This window comes from Odontesthes bonariensis, chromosome 9 (genome assembly GCF_027942865.1).
Source record: "Odontesthes bonariensis isolate fOdoBon6 chromosome 9, fOdoBon6.hap1, whole genome shotgun sequence".
Classification (NCBI taxonomy): domain Eukaryota; kingdom Metazoa; phylum Chordata; class Actinopteri; order Atheriniformes; family Atherinopsidae; genus Odontesthes; species Odontesthes bonariensis.
The window spans coordinates 19205179-19224132 of record NC_134514.1 but is presented as its reverse complement, the minus strand read 5'-3'; the positions used below and the strand labels follow the sequence as shown (position 1 = coordinate 19224132).

The 18954-nt window shown below is 39.6% G+C and overlaps 1 protein-coding gene across 2 annotated transcripts; it reads left to right on the top strand.

Moving 5' to 3' along the window:
- Nucleotides 1-709: 709 nt before the first annotated feature.
- On the top strand, nucleotides 710-18886 carry unc119a1 (unc-119 lipid binding chaperone a1). 2 transcript variants are annotated; one of them, XM_075474419.1, is made up of 5 exons: nucleotides 710-1200; nucleotides 14689-14802; nucleotides 14978-15068; nucleotides 17327-17499; nucleotides 17623-18886. In XM_075474419.1, exons 1-5 carry the CDS (start codon nucleotides 1077-1079, stop codon nucleotides 17733-17735), a joined length of 615 nt encoding a protein of 204 aa, XP_075330534.1. In that variant the 5' UTR covers nucleotides 710-1076; the 3' UTR covers nucleotides 17736-18886. The 2 variants fall into 2 exon arrangements, with proteins under 2 accessions (XP_075330534.1, XP_075330533.1); XM_075474418.1 differs by having other exon boundaries at nucleotides 711-1200; nucleotides 14975-15068.
- The last annotated feature ends 68 nt before the right edge of the window (nucleotides 18887-18954 follow it).

The following is an 18954-nucleotide window of genomic DNA, read 5'->3' as shown; positions in this document are numbered from 1 at the left end:
TGCTTCATCAAATGTCACTCATTTAGAAAAATGTAGCAATAATCAAGCAGTCTTTAGTACAATCTTGACACTTCAATTTATGAATCTTATTCAGTGGTGGTTGAGTGAGTTTCAGCCTGATTTAGCACCTTTTACCTCCTTCTTCTGGACACCCAAAGCTGCACATCTGGAATATGTTTACAACAGCAGATAATCGTTTTCTGGTAGATTTATGTTTAGTAATTTTCATGTTTTTAATCCACTCGGTCGTTGCCACCCTCTCTTTTAGGAGCTCATGTAGTGTGATTTAATAACACCCCTCACCACCTCCTGAAAATGACTGAATATAGTTGGCATAGGCTACCAGTTGGTTTGGAGGTGAAGCTAAAAGAAGCACCTGCCTTGTGCCCAGTGTTGAGAATTAAATTCATCATGAGGACAAAATGCAACAGGACATTAGTACCATTGCCTTATAACTAGTTACTCTTTGTGGGCACAGAGAGATAATATATCATCAACATCAAAGGTGTACTTCTTCCCTAAATCAAGAGCGTAGATGATATATCGCTGAGGTGTCCCACCACAGAGCCGAACATGTTATTCCGTTTCAGCCTTTTGTTTTGTCGGGCCACAAAGCACTGCCAAACCTTAAAAGAGGTCAACATAAATGGCTCTCCACTGAGGTGAGCGACAAGTTCCAGTTGCTGTTGTTGATAAAAGCCCAGCCATGCACGCTCTGCTGTATGAGAAGATGAAGAGGGACGCAGACGGGTAGCAACGCACCACTGGTCGGTTTTAAAGCCACAGGATTTGGATTAAATAGCTTGTGGGAGAGCCGATGAGCCTTTAGCGCAGGAGGGAGGGAGCCAAGAGCTGATTTTTATCTTTTACCGGATCGAGAAGGGGAGGAGGCATGGAGAATGAGTTATTCTTGTAGCAGCACAGTGCCTGTTTGCTGCACGGCATATTAGCCAGCGCGCAACCAACGGCTTCGACGCAACTAAATCTGCTTCTGCGGCGACGCGACGCCGAGAGCATCAAGAAGAAAGCTTCAGTCCCTGCCAGGTTGCGCACCTAACGACACTCTTCTGCTGGACATGAAAGTGCAGCAAGGCTGCAACTCAACAGACATGGGGATCCCAGTAAAAACCGAAGAAGAATTGCGCAAAAATACCGTAATAACACCCGAGGATGTGCTTGGGCTACAGAAGATCACCAAGAGTAAGTAACCTGGTGTTATTGGCACGACCGAAAGGAGGGTTAACACATTACAATTCTAGAAGAAATGTGGAGGCCATTTGTTAGGGTTTCCCTGTTCTGAGTCTTGTGCTTGTTTACTACATTTATTGCCTGTCTGGAGGAACTGTGCTACCATGGACAGCGACACAGCCTGAGAGGACCTCAGAGAGTCTCTATAGCTTTGAATAACACTAACCACTTTTAACCAACCTGCATTACAGTCAGTGAGAAGGTTTATATGTTCTGAGGACAGATGGTATTTGAGATTTATTTGCTAAGTTAGTCTTACAATAAATTCTACATTAGTAGTTTGAATGGTTGCAGTCATTCTTATCTGTCAGTGTCTGATTGTACACCCACAGACACATGAGAGTGGATGTTTGTACTTCCTGTTGTGCTACTCAAATCCTGCTAAGAAAGAAAAAAAAAATCTGGCTCTAACTACTCCTTCACCTCAAGACACCCAGCTCTGAGGTAACAGGTGGCCCGAGATGTGATCCTCTGATTATAGCTTGTTCCAGACAGCTAGTGGGAATTAAAAAAAGAGTACTGTTACTGAGCTTCCCTTTATGTAATAGAAACAGTGTCTGTATCATTTGATGGAGTCGGACTGGACTGAGACTTCCTCTCTTATTCAGGTATCTCCTGTACATTCGATGAGTCGTTCAAGAAGAAAAAAATTACAAATTCCTCATAACACACTTTTAACGCTGAAACCCAGTCTTGGTTTGGAGCCAAAACTTCTCAAGTAAAGGAAATGTAATTCGTTTGTTTGGCACTAATCAAGGTGCACAAAACAGACAATAAATATTTAAAGAGCAGAGCGTGTAGAAAAGGAAATCAGTCGGTCGTATTGGCTTATATACAATGAGTCGAAAACAATACCCAAAAACAAAGATTCCCACCATATGTGAAGGAAATGAAATGTAAAAACATGTACAGTAATACTTTATTTTAAGAAATGTCACAAAACACCAATTAGATGATGAATTACATGCATCTTTTGTAGCTATTTATAGAGGAGCAGTATCTTTTGTATTCTTTTATTTTTTGCCATCCCTTCTATAATTTGGTGCTCTTATATCTTGTTAATAATTGACAACCCCCTCCCCCTCCAACCACACAGACACACACACACAAGCAACAAATCCAGGAGGATGAAGATCTGAGAATAATGAAAATAATTACTGCACTCTTGTTTTTAGAAATATCAACATTACAGGTCAATAATAAAAATTGTGTGTGAAGTCTTGGGTCAGATTTACTAGTTTTCAGCTTCATCATTTTAGCGAGTGTGAGCAGACTATCATTACTGATTGTAAGAGGGGATTGATGGCTCAGAAAGACTTTTTGTCTTATATCGTTTCCTCAGGCCAAACTTCTAAATTGTTGCATGAATAAAATCACACGAGGTCATGGGTGTGTCTATAAATAACAGACGATTTTGGCCCCATTTTGTGTCAGTGTAACATGTCACGGCTTCGCTGTGATTTATACACTATTTGTTGAGAGTTGGCTGGAGTGTGACACTCTAGTGAAAATATTTAATCCAGATTTAAACCTGGTTTCACTCTCAAATGGATTGATTTTAAAGAAATGGACAATGAAAAATTTTAAAAAACAGCATGCAAAGCTAAACTGACATGTAGTAATCAACTGTCTCCTTTCACATGAATCTATGTTTATAGCTGTAGCGAGGAAAAGGGAAGTCCAATCTGTGACACTGCCCCTTTTGACAGTCGCATCCTGTTTTTATTTGGTAGCCTTTCAGTGAAGAAACAAAACCGGAGCTGCATCAGTGCGATAATTCCTAAATCGCTCATGATGGTGCGGTAATCTCTGCTCTCCACTGACATGTAATCTGGATTATGTCAGGATGGCTGTAACACAGCATTCTGTAACACAGCATTCTGCAACAAAGTGATACATGTCAGGTAATTAATCACCCTAGAGACAAAGTTTGAAAATATTATGTTACTATTAGTCAAAGATGCCCTTTGTAATCTGCCAGCAGTAGAATTTCTGTGGATTTGAATTATAGCTGGATGATACTTGGGTTCACACAAAGGGTTTGGAATCTGCTTGGAAGGATGTCAAAGATAGCTACCAAGGCTCAACCACGTATATATTTCTCAGAGATAATCAAAGTGTGCCACAATTCCGACTATTGTTCTCTGCTCCAGGAGAAAGAAAATTGCAGCTGAGAAAGAGAGGTGCAGAAAATGCCTCATCCTGCAGTGAAAATGACTTCTCCAGTTGTGCTTTTGGGAGGAACATGCCGCCATTATCGGGCAACCCAGATTCAGCCTTTCACGCTCGGTTCTGTGATAATAAATGATGCGCAGAGCCTCATTGTCACACTGGCATAGCAGAAAAGAAGTATAATCCAGGCATATGAGAAGCGCTGCTGTGACAAGGAAAACAACACATTGTCAGTGTAATGTTTGCATGATGTCTGCTAGGCCTGCACACATTATGCTCATATCATGTAGTAACCTCACATCATGAAGTACAGTACTACGGATGGACAGCAGAGGTGTGGAATTATCTGTGGTTCAAATCGAACTAGATGTTCTTAAAACTTTCCACCGTGTAAGGTACTGTACTGTTTTACAAGTGCGGACTGTGCGTCCGCTGGATTATTTTGTATTGAAATAGTTCTCTGTTGTATCCACTTTCCTGTTTTTCCTGTCATCTACCATGTCTCACTGTGTAAGTGCAATTGAATTGCAGCAGCAAAAAAATGAGAATCTTCTGCTAACTAAGAGCAGAACCGTGCCTCTACAAATTTTTAAAGATATTCAAAGAGCTGTCTAACACGACGTAATGATGGGATTCAGATTGAACATAAGCCTGTGTTCAAGTACAGTTTGTTTGGGGGCTTGGTGGGCAGTTTTTTGGCAAGTTATTTGAAAAAAATAACGTGATACTGGTCACTCAGCAGTTTACTATTTACAAATATGTGGAGACCATTGGATGTAATGAAGGAACGCTCTGCTGTGAGATTTTAGCACCACGCCTTGGTCAAAGGGGGCTTTAAAACAACCCGTATGACATCTTTTGTATCAAAATTATTTGGAGTGACTTGCTGACCCTCCCCGCAACATCTAACTCAGGCTCAGTGATCATTCACTTGAGTCTAGACCTCACCTGCATGGTTCGTGCACCCTCCAAATCTCCATAAAATCTGAACGGTGAGCCTCATCTCACAGAAAGAAAGAAATGACTGGGTCTGATGGGCATGGAAGAGGAAAGAGATGGATTGTTTCCCCGGTTCCAGGAAACATCATGTCTATACTGTATGTATTTTCCTAATCATAGCCCAATCATAGCCAAAAAAAAGAATAGGTTTTTGCCTAAATCTAGTCAAATTGTGACTGAAAGCAGGAAATTGAACTAACATGCCTAAAAAAAACTTGTGGCAAAATCAACAGTATTGAATTTTTGTCAAGACACGGACACTTAAGTGTAGTAGCCAGACGCATATATCTCAGGTGCTGTCCTGAGATATAAGCTGCATCCCTGCAGGGAGTGGAAATGGAAAGCTTAGTAACTATCGAACTTTGGGGTCTTCATTGTGAAATTTGCAGGGTTTTGCACCGTTGACAAGTGCAGCTATGACACGTTCTGTCATGAGTTTGGGTTTACAAACATCAGGTAACGCATTGCTAGAGGTTGTGTTTATTTAATGTATTTCTAAGAGATCACTCTGTCAGGTAAGCATGCCTGTGGCTAACAATACTAAGACGGGTAATAATTAAAAATTGAACAGCTAAGACACAAAATATTCTCGGTGGAATCCAACAACCTCCCTATACAAGCACGTCCCCTGATATTACCTGATATTAACCTTCCATCTGGAGTTAATTTGATCAAAATAGCCAAAAAATAAAAAAGATAACGATCTAAATGTCAAAGGGAGGAGGCAATACTGGAAATACTGACAGTATATCTACTGACTTTCAGGCCCCTTGAAAGGCTGTTATACCTCGTGTGTATTTATTGGGGTGTGTTTATGCCAGTCTCTGCTAACTACCGTTAACCTAGCTATTTGTTAAATGACTGAATCAGTAGGCACGTCAGCAAAGGGGGGAAAAAAAGGTTTTGAAGTGTGCAATGCATTGTCTGGAATAAGCGGTGTGTCACTGCACAGTGACACATTGAGATATCAGTGCGACTGCGGAGGTATAAGTGGAAACCTGCAATGTTAAGTGGAACCAGTTAAAGACCATTATCTCTGTCGCACAGTGGAAAATGTTGGGAAAAAAAAAACAGAAATTGGGTCGGTGCAGATGGCGTTTGCTGTCCTCTTTTCTTCAGACATCTGGGACAATCTTAGAATTAACCAAAAACTAACATCTCTCATTGTTACATGATTTAGTCACGTCATAAATTCTTTATGATCTCAGTTTTTGCTCTCGTCTTAATCTGTCCAATAACAGATATGAAGCCAGCCTATCATGGTATCATGTGTTACTGTTCAATAATACCACATAAAACAGCAACACCAAGATTATTAACTGGTGTAAATCCAGACAAATAGAAAAACAACCCCTTTATAGTGTGAAAACACAAATAAGAACAAAGAAGATCATGGGTTCGACCAGCATTTTTTACCCAAAATGTCAATGGTGGCTAATTTTTCCTCATCCAGAAGATTCAGTCAAAGTGTCCTTGTTCCTTTTATACTAATGGGTGATCAATTATTGGGCTTTAATAAGTCAGGCACACAGAGACACTCTTTATCAGGCAGGAGTTCCACTCTGTGATGTCTGCCAACACATTGGATACAGCTTTAATTAATATTGATCGGGGCAGCCAGTTCTCATAATCTTCCAAGCACAGCTGCCACAAGGTTATTCTTTCAGTGAGAGAAAGATGGTATATTCATATTCCATTTTCATATTATTCTCACATCGGACATTAACGCTGTCTCATGAACTAATGTTTGAGCTTACTTTTTTAACCAGGCAGCTGCTGGTGGAAACTTTATGATGGTGAGGGAGATGACTGTGGGACTGCAAATGTGTGCATTCAGTAATTGTAATTGCTGATATGTTCAGGTCGACGTAAAAAAGATGAGCCTGGGACAGTAAAAAAATCCTGGTGACACAAACACAGGTCATAATATAGAAAGCAGCAACATACACCTTCGTCTCAGCGAATGCCTGTCGTGTAAAATCTAAACCAGTAGTTTGCAGTCTTTTTGTTGTTGTTGTTGATGAACTCATGAAATTGAACAACTTGTGGGTTTTATTTATTATTTATTTTTTATTACTTTTATTTGTGTCTGGGCCTTGATCGGATCAACTAAATCTTGATTTGTTTTGGTGTCTTCAGATTAAGTCTTCTGAACCAGACGCATATTTTTGTACAATTGTGTTTTTCTCTGTTTTTTTTTTTTTTCTTTTTAATTAACCCATCAGGAGCAGATACGGCAAAGCCTCGTATACCCCATCAAACAACCAGCTTCAGTGTTTGTTTGGGTGTCTCCCTCTAGAGCCGGATGAAATGCACATCGGAAATTTATTTAGCACTTCAGCTCTCTTGAGATTTCCAATGCCTTTAATTGTTCGAGCACCATTTAAATATACAACATGCTTATATTGCATATGGCTCTCATGGGAGAAGCATACAAACGTCCCACCTTGCATTTACGCGCTATACACAGATCGTTGCCTGTAGTTTTAAGGTATGTTACTCTTGAAACTCTTCAGGTTATTTTGTAGAGAATTAGAACTACCAGTCAAGATAGAAATATTAATCATATTATAGCCATCATTGCATATGAATGATGCAATGATGACTACCTCATGAGAGGATGAATTTTCTAGAAGATCTAAACTAGATTAAACAGGGATGATTGTGAACAGAATGAATCCAACTGGTTATGCCATCTCTGCAAAGTAGCCTGTGCACAAGTTACATTAAAACCCTTTTATATATCTAGCAGACTGACAGAAGGAGCCTTTGTTCTCATGTATGACATTTGCAGACTTTAAGCTTTGCAAAGGTAGCCAATAATAAAGGGCAACTACTTAGATATACTTTCTTCTGAGTTCTTCGGTGTGCATCTCTTGCCCCAAAAAACCTCTTGTGTAATCAGTCACTCATGTTTGCTTGCAGGATTAGTTTTGCATCGAATACCTACGGGATAAATGTTTCGTATTTGAATACTTAAGATTTTTTGCTGCCGAAGTAGGACGTTTGTGTGTGTTTATGATTGCATCACGCTGTGATTTGTGCCAAACCCTCCCAGGCTGCATGCAAACTGTGCACACAGCTGATCTTAGGGTGGAGGGCAAGAGTGGAACGTGGACAGACAAGTCATTTCTGTTCCTAACTGTGCAGATGCGTGTGTGAACGTTTGCCTGGGGAGACAGAGGATAGATCATTCTTCATAATGAAGCGGTGTTATGGTTCACCTGAACTACAGACTCTTCTTAGTGAGCTTTGATCACGCATGCTCGTAATTCACCCTTGTGATCCTGGGTTTCATCCATTGATCTTTGATGATCTATGGCTGATGACTAAAAAAGTTTTCTTCTTAACTTGTGCAGCTTCTGTAGTGATTTTACGAATGTGTTGCCATATGTCACGCCCTGAAGGAAAGATAAAGTTTGCGTAGCTTAGAAGAAACAGCTTATATGTAGTGTAAAAATGAGAGATGTACTAACTCTAACTAAGAAAAGACAAACTATATTTCCAACAAAGTGGTGTTGTTACATTACAGGTAAAGGGAGCAAAAGGGCTTCTTTTGTCTTTTCTCTCATTAGTCGTGATCTTGATTGACTGCCATTCTCCACCACAGTAGCAACATATTTCCTCTCAAACAGATCAGATTTTTTTTTCCTCAGCTGTAGCACCGGTTGGAGAAAGATAAGAGGAAAGAATCCTATCTGCATTCAGCTGCTAAGAATGCAACCCATCTATGAACCTCACCATTTGCCAGTTTGCCTGAAGGTACTCTTAAATGAGAGACGTGAAACAGCCTGCCACACAGGTGCGCTGTACATACATCAACACGTAGTGGTAATGTCACCAGCCCGCCCCTCGGCTGTTGATTATTTAAACATGAGGACAAGTTCTAACTCATTTGCATTGTGTTTTTCTCGTGTCCTGAGATGAATTCAACACAAACTCTCGGCATTGATCAGAGACCGCAGAGTCAGATGGAAAGAATAAGGCATGTGAAGTCAATCCCTATGGCTGGAAGTCTGTAACTCCGGGCTAATCTTGAGGATTAAGGAGCTATATGTGGCAGCTCGCTCGGTCTGTGTGACTGCCACTTTGGTGTCAGACAGACTTTGTGCATCTGAACACTGGAACACAGCATGAGTAAAGACGTGAAGCTAATTTGACACTCTTTAGAGGTGCTGCTGCTAATGGCTTCTGTTCAAGAGCATATTGACTTTGTGTTCCATTTGAATGAAAATGATAATGTCGAGCAAAAGCCGGATGTCTTTGGTCTTTAGGGTTGATGACTAATGTGTTTTAAGCATGGGTGAGACTGATTGTCAGCAACCGCACAGAAAAGTCCTGTATGTTGAAAAGAGATATTCACATTTGGAAGATCTTGAAATGAATTGCAGAAATGTGGGGTAATTACAGCAAACCACCTGTGCTGGGAGTTAAAGGCAAGTTTCCCCACAGGGACAAGAAATTATAATGTCTTAATGCTTTGCCCTAGTTTGTATTCCTCACATGCTTCAGGGTGGGGAAATAAAGCCAACGTTACTTCCTCTAGAAGACGAGGCCTCAGGTACATCTTCATCAAATCGCAGCCGCGGAACATTTTATTTGCATACCACTGATACCTAACCTAAGATGCTCTCCTTTGATTTGTCTTGTTGTTGTGGAGCAGGCAGGTGGATGAAGGGAAAGAAAAAGACACGCTGATCGAGCTGGCGCACTATCAGAAGGAGTGTTGCTAGGTGACAGTGTTGAAGGAAGTGAAGTGGAGCGCTTTGTGTGTGTGTGTGAGTCAAGGAAGGAACGGAGGCATCTGCACATGTACCATATTTTCTTTGTTTTTATTGCATGACGTCATACTTTATAGCAGGAGTAATAGTCGTAACTGACAGTGATTGGTTGGATGTTTTTTATACGGATACATGTGCCCATATAGTGGGCAATACTTCTGACACTCTTTGCTGCATTTACCTATTAGAGACAGGATGGTTTAAGTAACAGTAAATGTGTTCTAGTTCTCCTTTTTATCATCATTAAAGCAACTTATGTCAGGGCTGAGTTATAAGGAAACAGAGACTTAATACAGCTTACATTTAAGGGCAATAGCCAGCAGCTTGTTGGCTTAACTTAGTATAAAAACTGTAAATGGCCAGCCTGCATCTCTCCATATGTTAGCTAAATCTGCCCAATGCTTCCTCTAAATGAAATCAATTAAGGCACTATATTAGGTTTGGCAATTACATAATAGGACAGGTAGTAAAAGCTCCGTTGTTTTATTGTTCCGTGATGGTACAAACTCAGAATAGTTTCCCCTGAATTCAGACTTGATTTTTGTTAAGAAAAATATTAATATGATGTTAGATCAGGCAGACAAAAAGTGTGCTGAAATACTTCAACGCATGTCCCTACTAAAAGGAGCTCATAGATTGAGTGGTAGCATGTTGCCTTGATATAGGATGAAACTCTTCCAAATGCTGGTTCCTTCTTCCTTCAGATCCTTTCCACAGCTAGTTTGGGGGAACTTACTTTGTTTGTGGTGAGTCCTCTGAAACCACTGATTGTCCTTTTGTGGAACTAGAAAATCAAAGCCTGGTGCTGCAGATTAGTGAAATAATCTTGGAGTCTTTGTAATACAAGCAAATACAAGTTTTCCTAGAGAACCTACTTTATTCACAAAGTCCAGTTGCTGAGCATAAAAAGAATGAGAAGAAAAAGTAAAGGCGGCCATTTTCTAAGAGGACTGCCTTCAAAAGCCATTTTCTACAGCTTTGGACTTGGATTGTGATTATATAATCCAATTTTGATGATTTTGGTATTTCAGTATGAGAAATTCAACTCTGCATTTAAAAAAAGTTTGAATTGTAGTCCAAACTTTTATTCACGTTCAGATTTATTTATGTTTTCTAAACGTGCCTTACAGTCTCTCACTAGTTAGAGACTTTCAGCTATTATGATGCTAATTTCTTAACATTCTCACCCATCCATTTATGACATGTGTGGTTGTCACAGTGTTAACCATCTTCGAAATCCTCTCAATCTTACCATGTGCCACCCTATCAGACATCCATGTGACATGTGACAGATTAATATATAAAGCAGTTTCGGTAGTTTATGCTCGCCACAAGGTTCCGACATGTAAGCTGTGGTGTGACTTACATAATCCCAGTGTCAATATTTATCATCCATCTTCTGTTTGTACAAAAGCTGAAATGTGAACATGAACAACCTGGTGGTTGGTTTTTATGAAAGTTTATGCACCAGGAAATGACCAGGCTACATTAATATGCAGGTTACTACATATTTTCTGAGAAAATATGAGCGTAGCATTGATCTTTGCAATAATTCAGAAGCCAAAAGTCTGTGACTATTTCCTTAATGATTTTTTTTTATATAATGTAGACATATTTCCAGAACTTCCTATGGGGCAGTCAAACTCACAAGCTAACATACAGGGAGCTGTGCTTTTGTCATAATGTTCTGAAAAAAGAGAGCAGTCTAACGTATTTCATTTAATTACTCTCATAGGCATATATAAGCTCTATAAGAACACACTGCTGAGGTGGTTAAAGGGTGGTTAGTCCCACTTGTACATTTTCATGAACGCTGAAATTCTTCATGTCTTTAACAAAAAATAATGTTTTAGTCAAAAGAAAAAGTTTAGCATTTAATGAACGTACAAGCTTCTGTTATTTTTGCTCAGCCAGGCCTCTGGTTTGTCCTTACAGAAAAATGTGACGGAATACTTTTTCTTTGTGTTTCTCCACCAGCTCTCTATCTCTTACCACCTAAAAATTGCACTCATCATTCAGTTTGAGAACTTTGTCAGTTTCCTCTCCCACAGTTATACCTAATTATGCTGTCAATGAACAAAAGTCACCCGAAGAAGGCTAATTTTTACTACCCCTGCGAATATCTGAAAGGCAATACGGTCTGTTGTCATCAGTCAAGCCACAGGCCGTGAAATCAAACTGGGATTTTGCACAGTGTTGTTGCCTGGTATGACCCAGGGAGTTGCAGTCATACGAGGCTTGTATGACTGCCAGGCGTGCAGTGCAAGAATTTGCTGTTCTGTGTGAAAGTGACTTCACTGGCTGGGCTATCAGATGAAATGATCCATCTGTCTTTCTCAGCAGGTTTGGCAAATAATCTTGTCTTATTCACAAAAAACATCTATCGGTCATCCGCACACAAAGATTGTGAGCTCAGTCATGGCCATGTGATGCATTCGGGGAACTCTTCCATCAGATTGCTGATTAAAGAGGAGCTATAAAATCAGAAATTTGAGTATTTGGGACTTTGCATTCAGAGAAAAGAGCCCCCCCCCCCCTTTAATTGGAATAATTAAATAATATGACTATGGTTCGGGGACACCTCCTGAAGCTTCCGTTTCTTTATTGGCAAGTTCGAGTTGGTGTTATTTACTCTCTGTACAGCTTGATTATTGGATCTAGTGTCAGCAGGAAGAATCACACAGACAAATGTTAATATAACAAATCTAATACATCCTCCATTCAGAAAATCCATTTAAAAGCTGCAATTAAATGAATTATTTTTGGCACAGGATACCAAGGGTAAACACTTTTCCTCTCTGACTCTCCTATAGCAGTTACACAATCCAAGATTAATCTACTATCATATTTATCAAGAGAATTAGATAGAATTGACAGGTATGAATCATGTTTCAGATACTTTCTGTATATTCTTAGTATGAGGAGCCTAAACATCTGAAGCTCATTTCTGCCATCTGGGAAAAGTAGTTTTTTCACAGTATTATATAAGAGTGTTTGATGAAAATGATGGTTTGAAATCTTTGGAGTCCTGTCAGACAAAATCTTTGCTGTGATTATGTTTTGGCCACATGGTTTTGCACTCTGTAAATCCTGTTTGAATGTTTTACCTGGGTGTTGCTTTAGAGGAAACTCAGTAGGCTTATATTTAAGCTTACATTTGGTAATGTTCTCAGAGTAGATAAGTCCCTCACATGAAATGACCTGGCACTAGAGGGCACTGCATCAAACAGCGGCTCTCTAACCCTCTTACCAGTTTAGAAGGCAATATAAAGAGAGTTGCATTTCTGAGCCAGAGCAGCTTTACATGGAAATCTCACTACCAGCCTTGTGATGTTCACCATGGAAACACATCTACAGAATGAAAACGTAAAGAATAACCACAGCTGAGCAAAGGGTCACTCTGCGATGCATGCGAAGGAAGATGCAACAGTATATACTCACACGTACAAATTAATGTGAATGCTTCTTTTTTTAAACTAAACAGAGCACAAAGAGCGCCTATCTGAAGCTCAGTTCGAAGCTCGGCTGTTTATCAGAGTTTGTGTACATCTTGAAAAGTTTTAAACTTCCCATAAGCTCCATGTTAGTGAGACTTTATGTGTTCTGAGGTAGCTTTATAAATAAGCCTCGACATAATCTCTTTCCTCTGCTCTTTAAAGATAAAGATTGTGAAGTCCTTGCTCTTGGTTGAATATGAACCGGTCTGAACATTATATCTGCATCTAAATTATGCAAACCATCAGTTTCAGAACGTTCCCTGGCCATCCAAGAACTAAACAGATGAAACAGCTATCTCATGTCCTTGATTCTTAGCATTAATCAGTCGGTGAATCTCCTTACACGCACAATAAGTTCTGTCTTTTCTGATCTGTGCTCTCAGTTATATGGTTTTACACTGACTTTCAAAGTCCTGAATGTTTTCCACTGCATGCTTTAAATAGCACAGTCTCACAAGAGGGGCATTTTCAGTCAAGGTGTCAGGTATTGTGTTCTGCACTTTATGAAAGGGTCTATAAATATCTTTGAGCAGGTGGCCAAAGCCTGAGCAGCCCATCTGCTCCTTAACCCCTAGAAATACAAGAGAATGCTCGTGTGCGACTTTGTGTATGTGCATGCGCACTAAAACACAGACAGCTCCATGCCTGTTGGCAATAAGTGTAAATCTATAGGCAATATAAAAAAAAACATAATAAAGACACTTGAACACTTATGCAACATTGATTCCTAAAATTAGCTGCCCTTAGCATAACCCTAAATAGATAATGGGTGTGTGTGTTTTTGCGTTTGCGTGTGCGTGTGCGTGCGCACGCACGCGTGTGTGTGTGCTGTGAAACCAGTCGGTCCATGTGATGGTAAAACACGATAAGCCTCTTAGGTCTAATCCTGCCCCATTGGGTAGGGCGTGTCTCACACACGTCGACATACACTCGCAAATAAAAACCCGCACACACGTACAAGCGCCAGCGTGGGCAAATCTGATCATCAGGGACAAGAAATGTGTCAAGAACAGTTATTGTCAATGTTGTGAAGCCGAGTTTGGAGTCAAAGTCAACATGCCGATCCAGATTAAGGATTTGTGTCTTTAATTGTGAAATTTTCTGCAAGTATCAAAGAAAACAAAACGGAAAAACTTAAAAACAAAATTTTAAAAAGTTTTTTTTTCTACCTTGAAAAATAAGACAAAAGTACATTAAAGTGGTGAAATGTAACCAACTGCATTTATTTAAACAAACAACTTTAAGGCATTTCCACTTTACTTGAGTTTGATCCTGTCCTGACTTTCTAGCACTTTGGATCACCTTGTTGCTGAAAAGTGCTATATAAATAAATTTCACTTCACTTCACTACCTATAATCTACTATGTCTCAGAGGAAAATGTTCTACTTCTTAATGCATTGCATTTATCCCACAGCTTAAATCACCCTGCTTTTTTGTACAAAAAACATGCGGCGAGGAGAGGTGATGAATAAGAGCAAAGGCTTTATTGAAAACTAAACTAAAGGTACTGCCAAGGCAGGAATGATAAACTACAAACTGGACTCAAACGGACCAAAGGAATAACAAACTGACTGACTCGAATAACAACAATGGAACCTTGATGGGGACGAGTACAAAAGCAACAGCAACAAACACCATACTATGATCTGGCACCGAACAAAGGAGAACATGGACAATATATATCATACTGGAGGTGATAACATGGCTCAGGTGTGGCAATCTGGAACAGAAAAGTCAGCTGTGAACAGGAAGCAAATGCTACAGAACGCACAGAAGGGCAAACTCTACTTAATAAAAGGAGGAGCAAGGAAAACCAAGAAACCAAAAGACAAAAACAAAAGCTCATAGACCATGACAATTAACTCTGCTCATCTTGTTACAATGCAGTGGTCTGTGGGGAAAACCTTCATCCTGGTTTTAACTTGCTGCCTCACATGAGTTGCCAACAATTGAAAAGAAATTGACCGCTAATACCCGTGTATGTTTTTAGATTACCTCTGTTCCCCAGAAGAAAACGTCCACATGATTGACTTCACCAGGTTTAAGATCCGTGACATGGAAACAGGGACAGTCTTGTTTGAGATCACCAAACCTCCAACACCAGGTCAGTCCCAAACTCAGGCTTTATAAAGCAGACAAAAGCTTAATATTCTTATCGAGAATTTTTTTGTTTTGTTTTTTTTGTTGTTTTTTTGTTAATTGTTTTGTATGGAAAAGATTGCACATGCAGTAAACTACAGCAACAAAGTCTTCCTTTTTGTACACCTCTTCTTTAGCAGGCGGTTTAAAGCAGTGCGACCCCAACGCCGGCCGTTTCGTCCGATACCAGTTCACCCCAGCCTTCCTACAGTTACGGCAGGTTGGAGCCACGTAAGTCAACATGTATTGTGTGTGTGTTCCTCACAAACAAATGAAAAGAGAAGAGTAAATTGCAGTCAACCCTGCTGCTGTGACAGAAGACAGGGTGTAGGAGGTGAGTGGGCTTCAGAGTGGGACAACAGGCCGATGATGATCAGTGTGAACACACAGAGCAGTCCAGCCCATCTGATGAGTCACGCACCAAGTCACTGTCAGAGCTCCTGAGTGGTGTTCATCATCAGACTCCTACTCTTACCCTGACTGAGTTTCTTTTAACACAACTGAGCAAATGACTCATGTAGATAATCTGGGGGCAGTGACAAGGATCTGTGTCCGTAGAATATGATTTATTCATAAAGCATGTAGTTCTACGGATTTCATGTTTTGACTGTATGTAGCACCAGAAATATGTATTGACTGTCAGTTTAAAGCGCGGCCCAGTAGCTGCTAAACCAATAAGTTGATAAAAAGACTTGTTAAGGATTTCCAATTGCTTTCCAAAATATACCAATCCAATCTGTTGCCTTGTAAATAAACAACACAGTCTGATGACAAAAACCTGAAAGAGTCATGTGTATCTTATTCATTGATTTATATCCACAGATGTGGGTTTTTTTTGTGGGGGGAGGGGTGGTTGTGCCACAGAAGTTTTGACACACAAATCACATTTAATTCTTGAGAGATCTTGAAAGAGTCGGAGCTATGTAGTTTTTTCTATCCCTCGCTTGTTTCATTGCTTTTTTACACATTACAAGCCACTTGGTTAAGGTTAGATATTCAACATCATGGCTCACGTTAAAACTGATCCTGTGATCACATCAAAACATTACTGGCTGCTGTGTCCCACCCCCTCAAGTAAACATATAAAGCGTGCCGGCCAGATGTTCTACTGTTACACATCACAACATTTAAAAGTTGTGCTGGATCTCACAAACAATTCAAATATTCCAAAAACAGATCTCATCTTCATCGGCATGAATGCACAGTTCTCTGTTATATGATTAACCTTTCCAGGTGACTGGCCAGAATTAAGGGGAAATGTTTTGCCTTGAAAAGGCCAGGCTGCGTACACCATTCATCCAGTTTACTTGAAATTTGCCCCCCATGTCCAAATAGTTTTACTTTACAAAAATGGGTTAAAAAAAAACTCCAATAAATTTTGTAATTTAGAAGTTTTAGCTCATGTCAAAAAGACTGATTTACTTCCGTTTGACTATATGCTATCCTATTCCACCTAATGGTGATGCTACAATTAATAGACAAAAACATCCGGAAGAACGATCAAATTGAAACCGAGATGGATTTTTAGTTTTATGTAAACATGGGATATGTGATATATACTTTCTTGACCATATACAACATTGTAGGATGGATCTACACAATTCTTCCATCGATACACAAGACTGGTCCAAATGAATGGCTGGCGCTGATCAAACACATTTGCATGGCTTAGCAGAAACTTGCACTTACCTCACACTGTCTTAGGGCAATCCTCAATAAATTCATTTGACACTTTCTCTCTTATCTATCATCTCATCTATCTTTTTTTCCCCCAATAAAGTATCAAATCTGTAATGATGATCTTATATTCCCAAAGTGATTGGAAAAGCTTTTGAAAGCTTTTTAGGACAGAAAAAAAAAGTTTAAGAAAGAAAACAATGACGACTTTTGTAGAATTTGAGTTCGGAAGTAGTCGCACTTATGACCTTTGTGAATTACTCTATATTCCAGTCCCACAGTGTTCAGGAAAACAAACCCTGCATGTTATTATGTCTAAAAATGACTTTAGTTTCATGCTTTCATCATGCCACAGATGTCCTCAGTATGCAGTATGGGAGTCTTCCTGATGCAAGAGCAGCATTTAAATTCTGTATTCCCACATAATGTGTGGATAACTGCAAAGCTGACTTCATACTTTTGTTCAACAAAGATTATAAAATCTTTGGAAGCATTTGACTTAATGAAGAATTTGAATAGAACAGACGTCTGTTTAATCACCAAAATGAACCGTCTGGGAGGTTAGATCATCTGGATCAGCTGTTTTATCGGCTCATTTTTCTCACTTCAGTGGACTTAGTTGTAATGATAGTAGCCATGTTTTCCCATACATGAGTAGTTGTTTTGATAAATGCAATGATATATCATAAATGTGACAGCCAAAGCCACAAGAGTAAGGCTTGAAATTAACTGGAACTGACCTGTAAGTTTATCTTACCTTAAGCAGTTTGAGTTTTCATATGTTTACATATTTGTGGATTCATTTTCACCAGGGTGGAGTTCACAGTTGGAGACACCCCTATCAATAACTTCCGCATGATTGAGAGACACTACTTCCGCGACCAGCTGCTGAAGAGCTTTGATTTCGAGTTCGGCTTCTGCATGCCCAGCAGCAAGAACACATGCGAGCACATTTACGAGTTCCCAGCTCTGTCTGAGGATATGAGTGAGTATAAAACAGAGTCACGAGTGCAAGTCCAGTGCATTCATAACCACAAGGGACGAATGCCCCCAGATTGAGTATATTTAAAGTTACTTCATCCTGAGTGTTGTCTTTCTTCTCTCTCAGTGCGTGAGATGATCCAGCACCCCTATGAGACACAGTCTGACAGCTTCTACTTTGTGGATAACAAGCTGGTGATGCACAACAAGGCAGATTATTCCTACTGTGGGGGACCATAGGAAGACCTTTGGCAGGTCCTTAACATTTTCCAAGATACCCCTTCAGGACCAGAAACAAGTGAACTAATGGACAAATCACTGGCATTAGATACTTTCATCTCACTCCTGTTAGCTCCAAGCATTTCCATTCAGGTTCTCAGCCGCCTGGCCAATCAGATTCCTCCCTTTGCCTCTTTTTGCAGGAACAGTAAATCCTGCCAGTTTTATCATCGGTTTGAATCAGTGTGCGTGAGTGAGCATGTGGGCCGCAAGCACATGCAGTGTCTGTACATACTGTTGATTTCAGTCTGTATATGTGGATTCCACTTGATATCAGGAGAGCATTTTTTGTTTTTCTTTTTTTCCTGTTTTGTTTAAAATGAAGAAATAAAGGAGTCTTATTTGACCTCACTAAACCAGGCGAGGCGGAAATGCACTAAGAGACAAAGAGAGGGGGGAAAGGGTACAAATTTTAGTCTATTCAGATTTACAGAATATAGTTTGTATTGGTATCTCATTACATTTATACTCCTGAAGTTTCTTAAATTTGTAGTAGCACACCCATCTGAAGGATTCTTTCCTCTGCCTGTGTTCAGTTATCATCCAGCTGAATGACAGCGATGTGTACTTTGTCTTTGTGAATGTGTCATTTGTTTCATGTTTTCATGTTCATAGTACGACTTCATCAGGAGTATTTTTTTTGAACAAATAGCCATTTTGAGGTGTCAGAAAACATACGGTAGCCAAAAGTCAGATACCAGTTTTGATATCCGGTACGTTCTCTGTAGTACTGAACACTGTGTGTACTTCTATAATGATAAATGTTTTAAGTATAAAATGGAAAAGTATGTAAAGTTTTGACAGCTGAAATTCCATCACTGCAATAAATATGGGATTTTTGCGTAACCTTGATTTACATTTATTTACCCTTCAGCCATATTAGAAAATCATTTACAGTCAGAAAGGGTGAACATTTATCCGGTTAACATGACATGACTCAAAGGAGACATAGTTAAGGTATACTGCAGTTACAGTGTCGCTGTTTTTTCTCGTTTTAATTGCATTATTTTACTGTTTAAATGGAAAGCTTTGACTCCAAAATGATGACCTTGCCTTTTGTTAATTAGCCCAATCACATTTGATGCTCATGCTACTAAACTACCCTCAACAATATTACCCTTGTGTTTTTCAGCCTACAAAATGTTGTAAACATTAAAGCTAAAATAATAGCAGACGATAA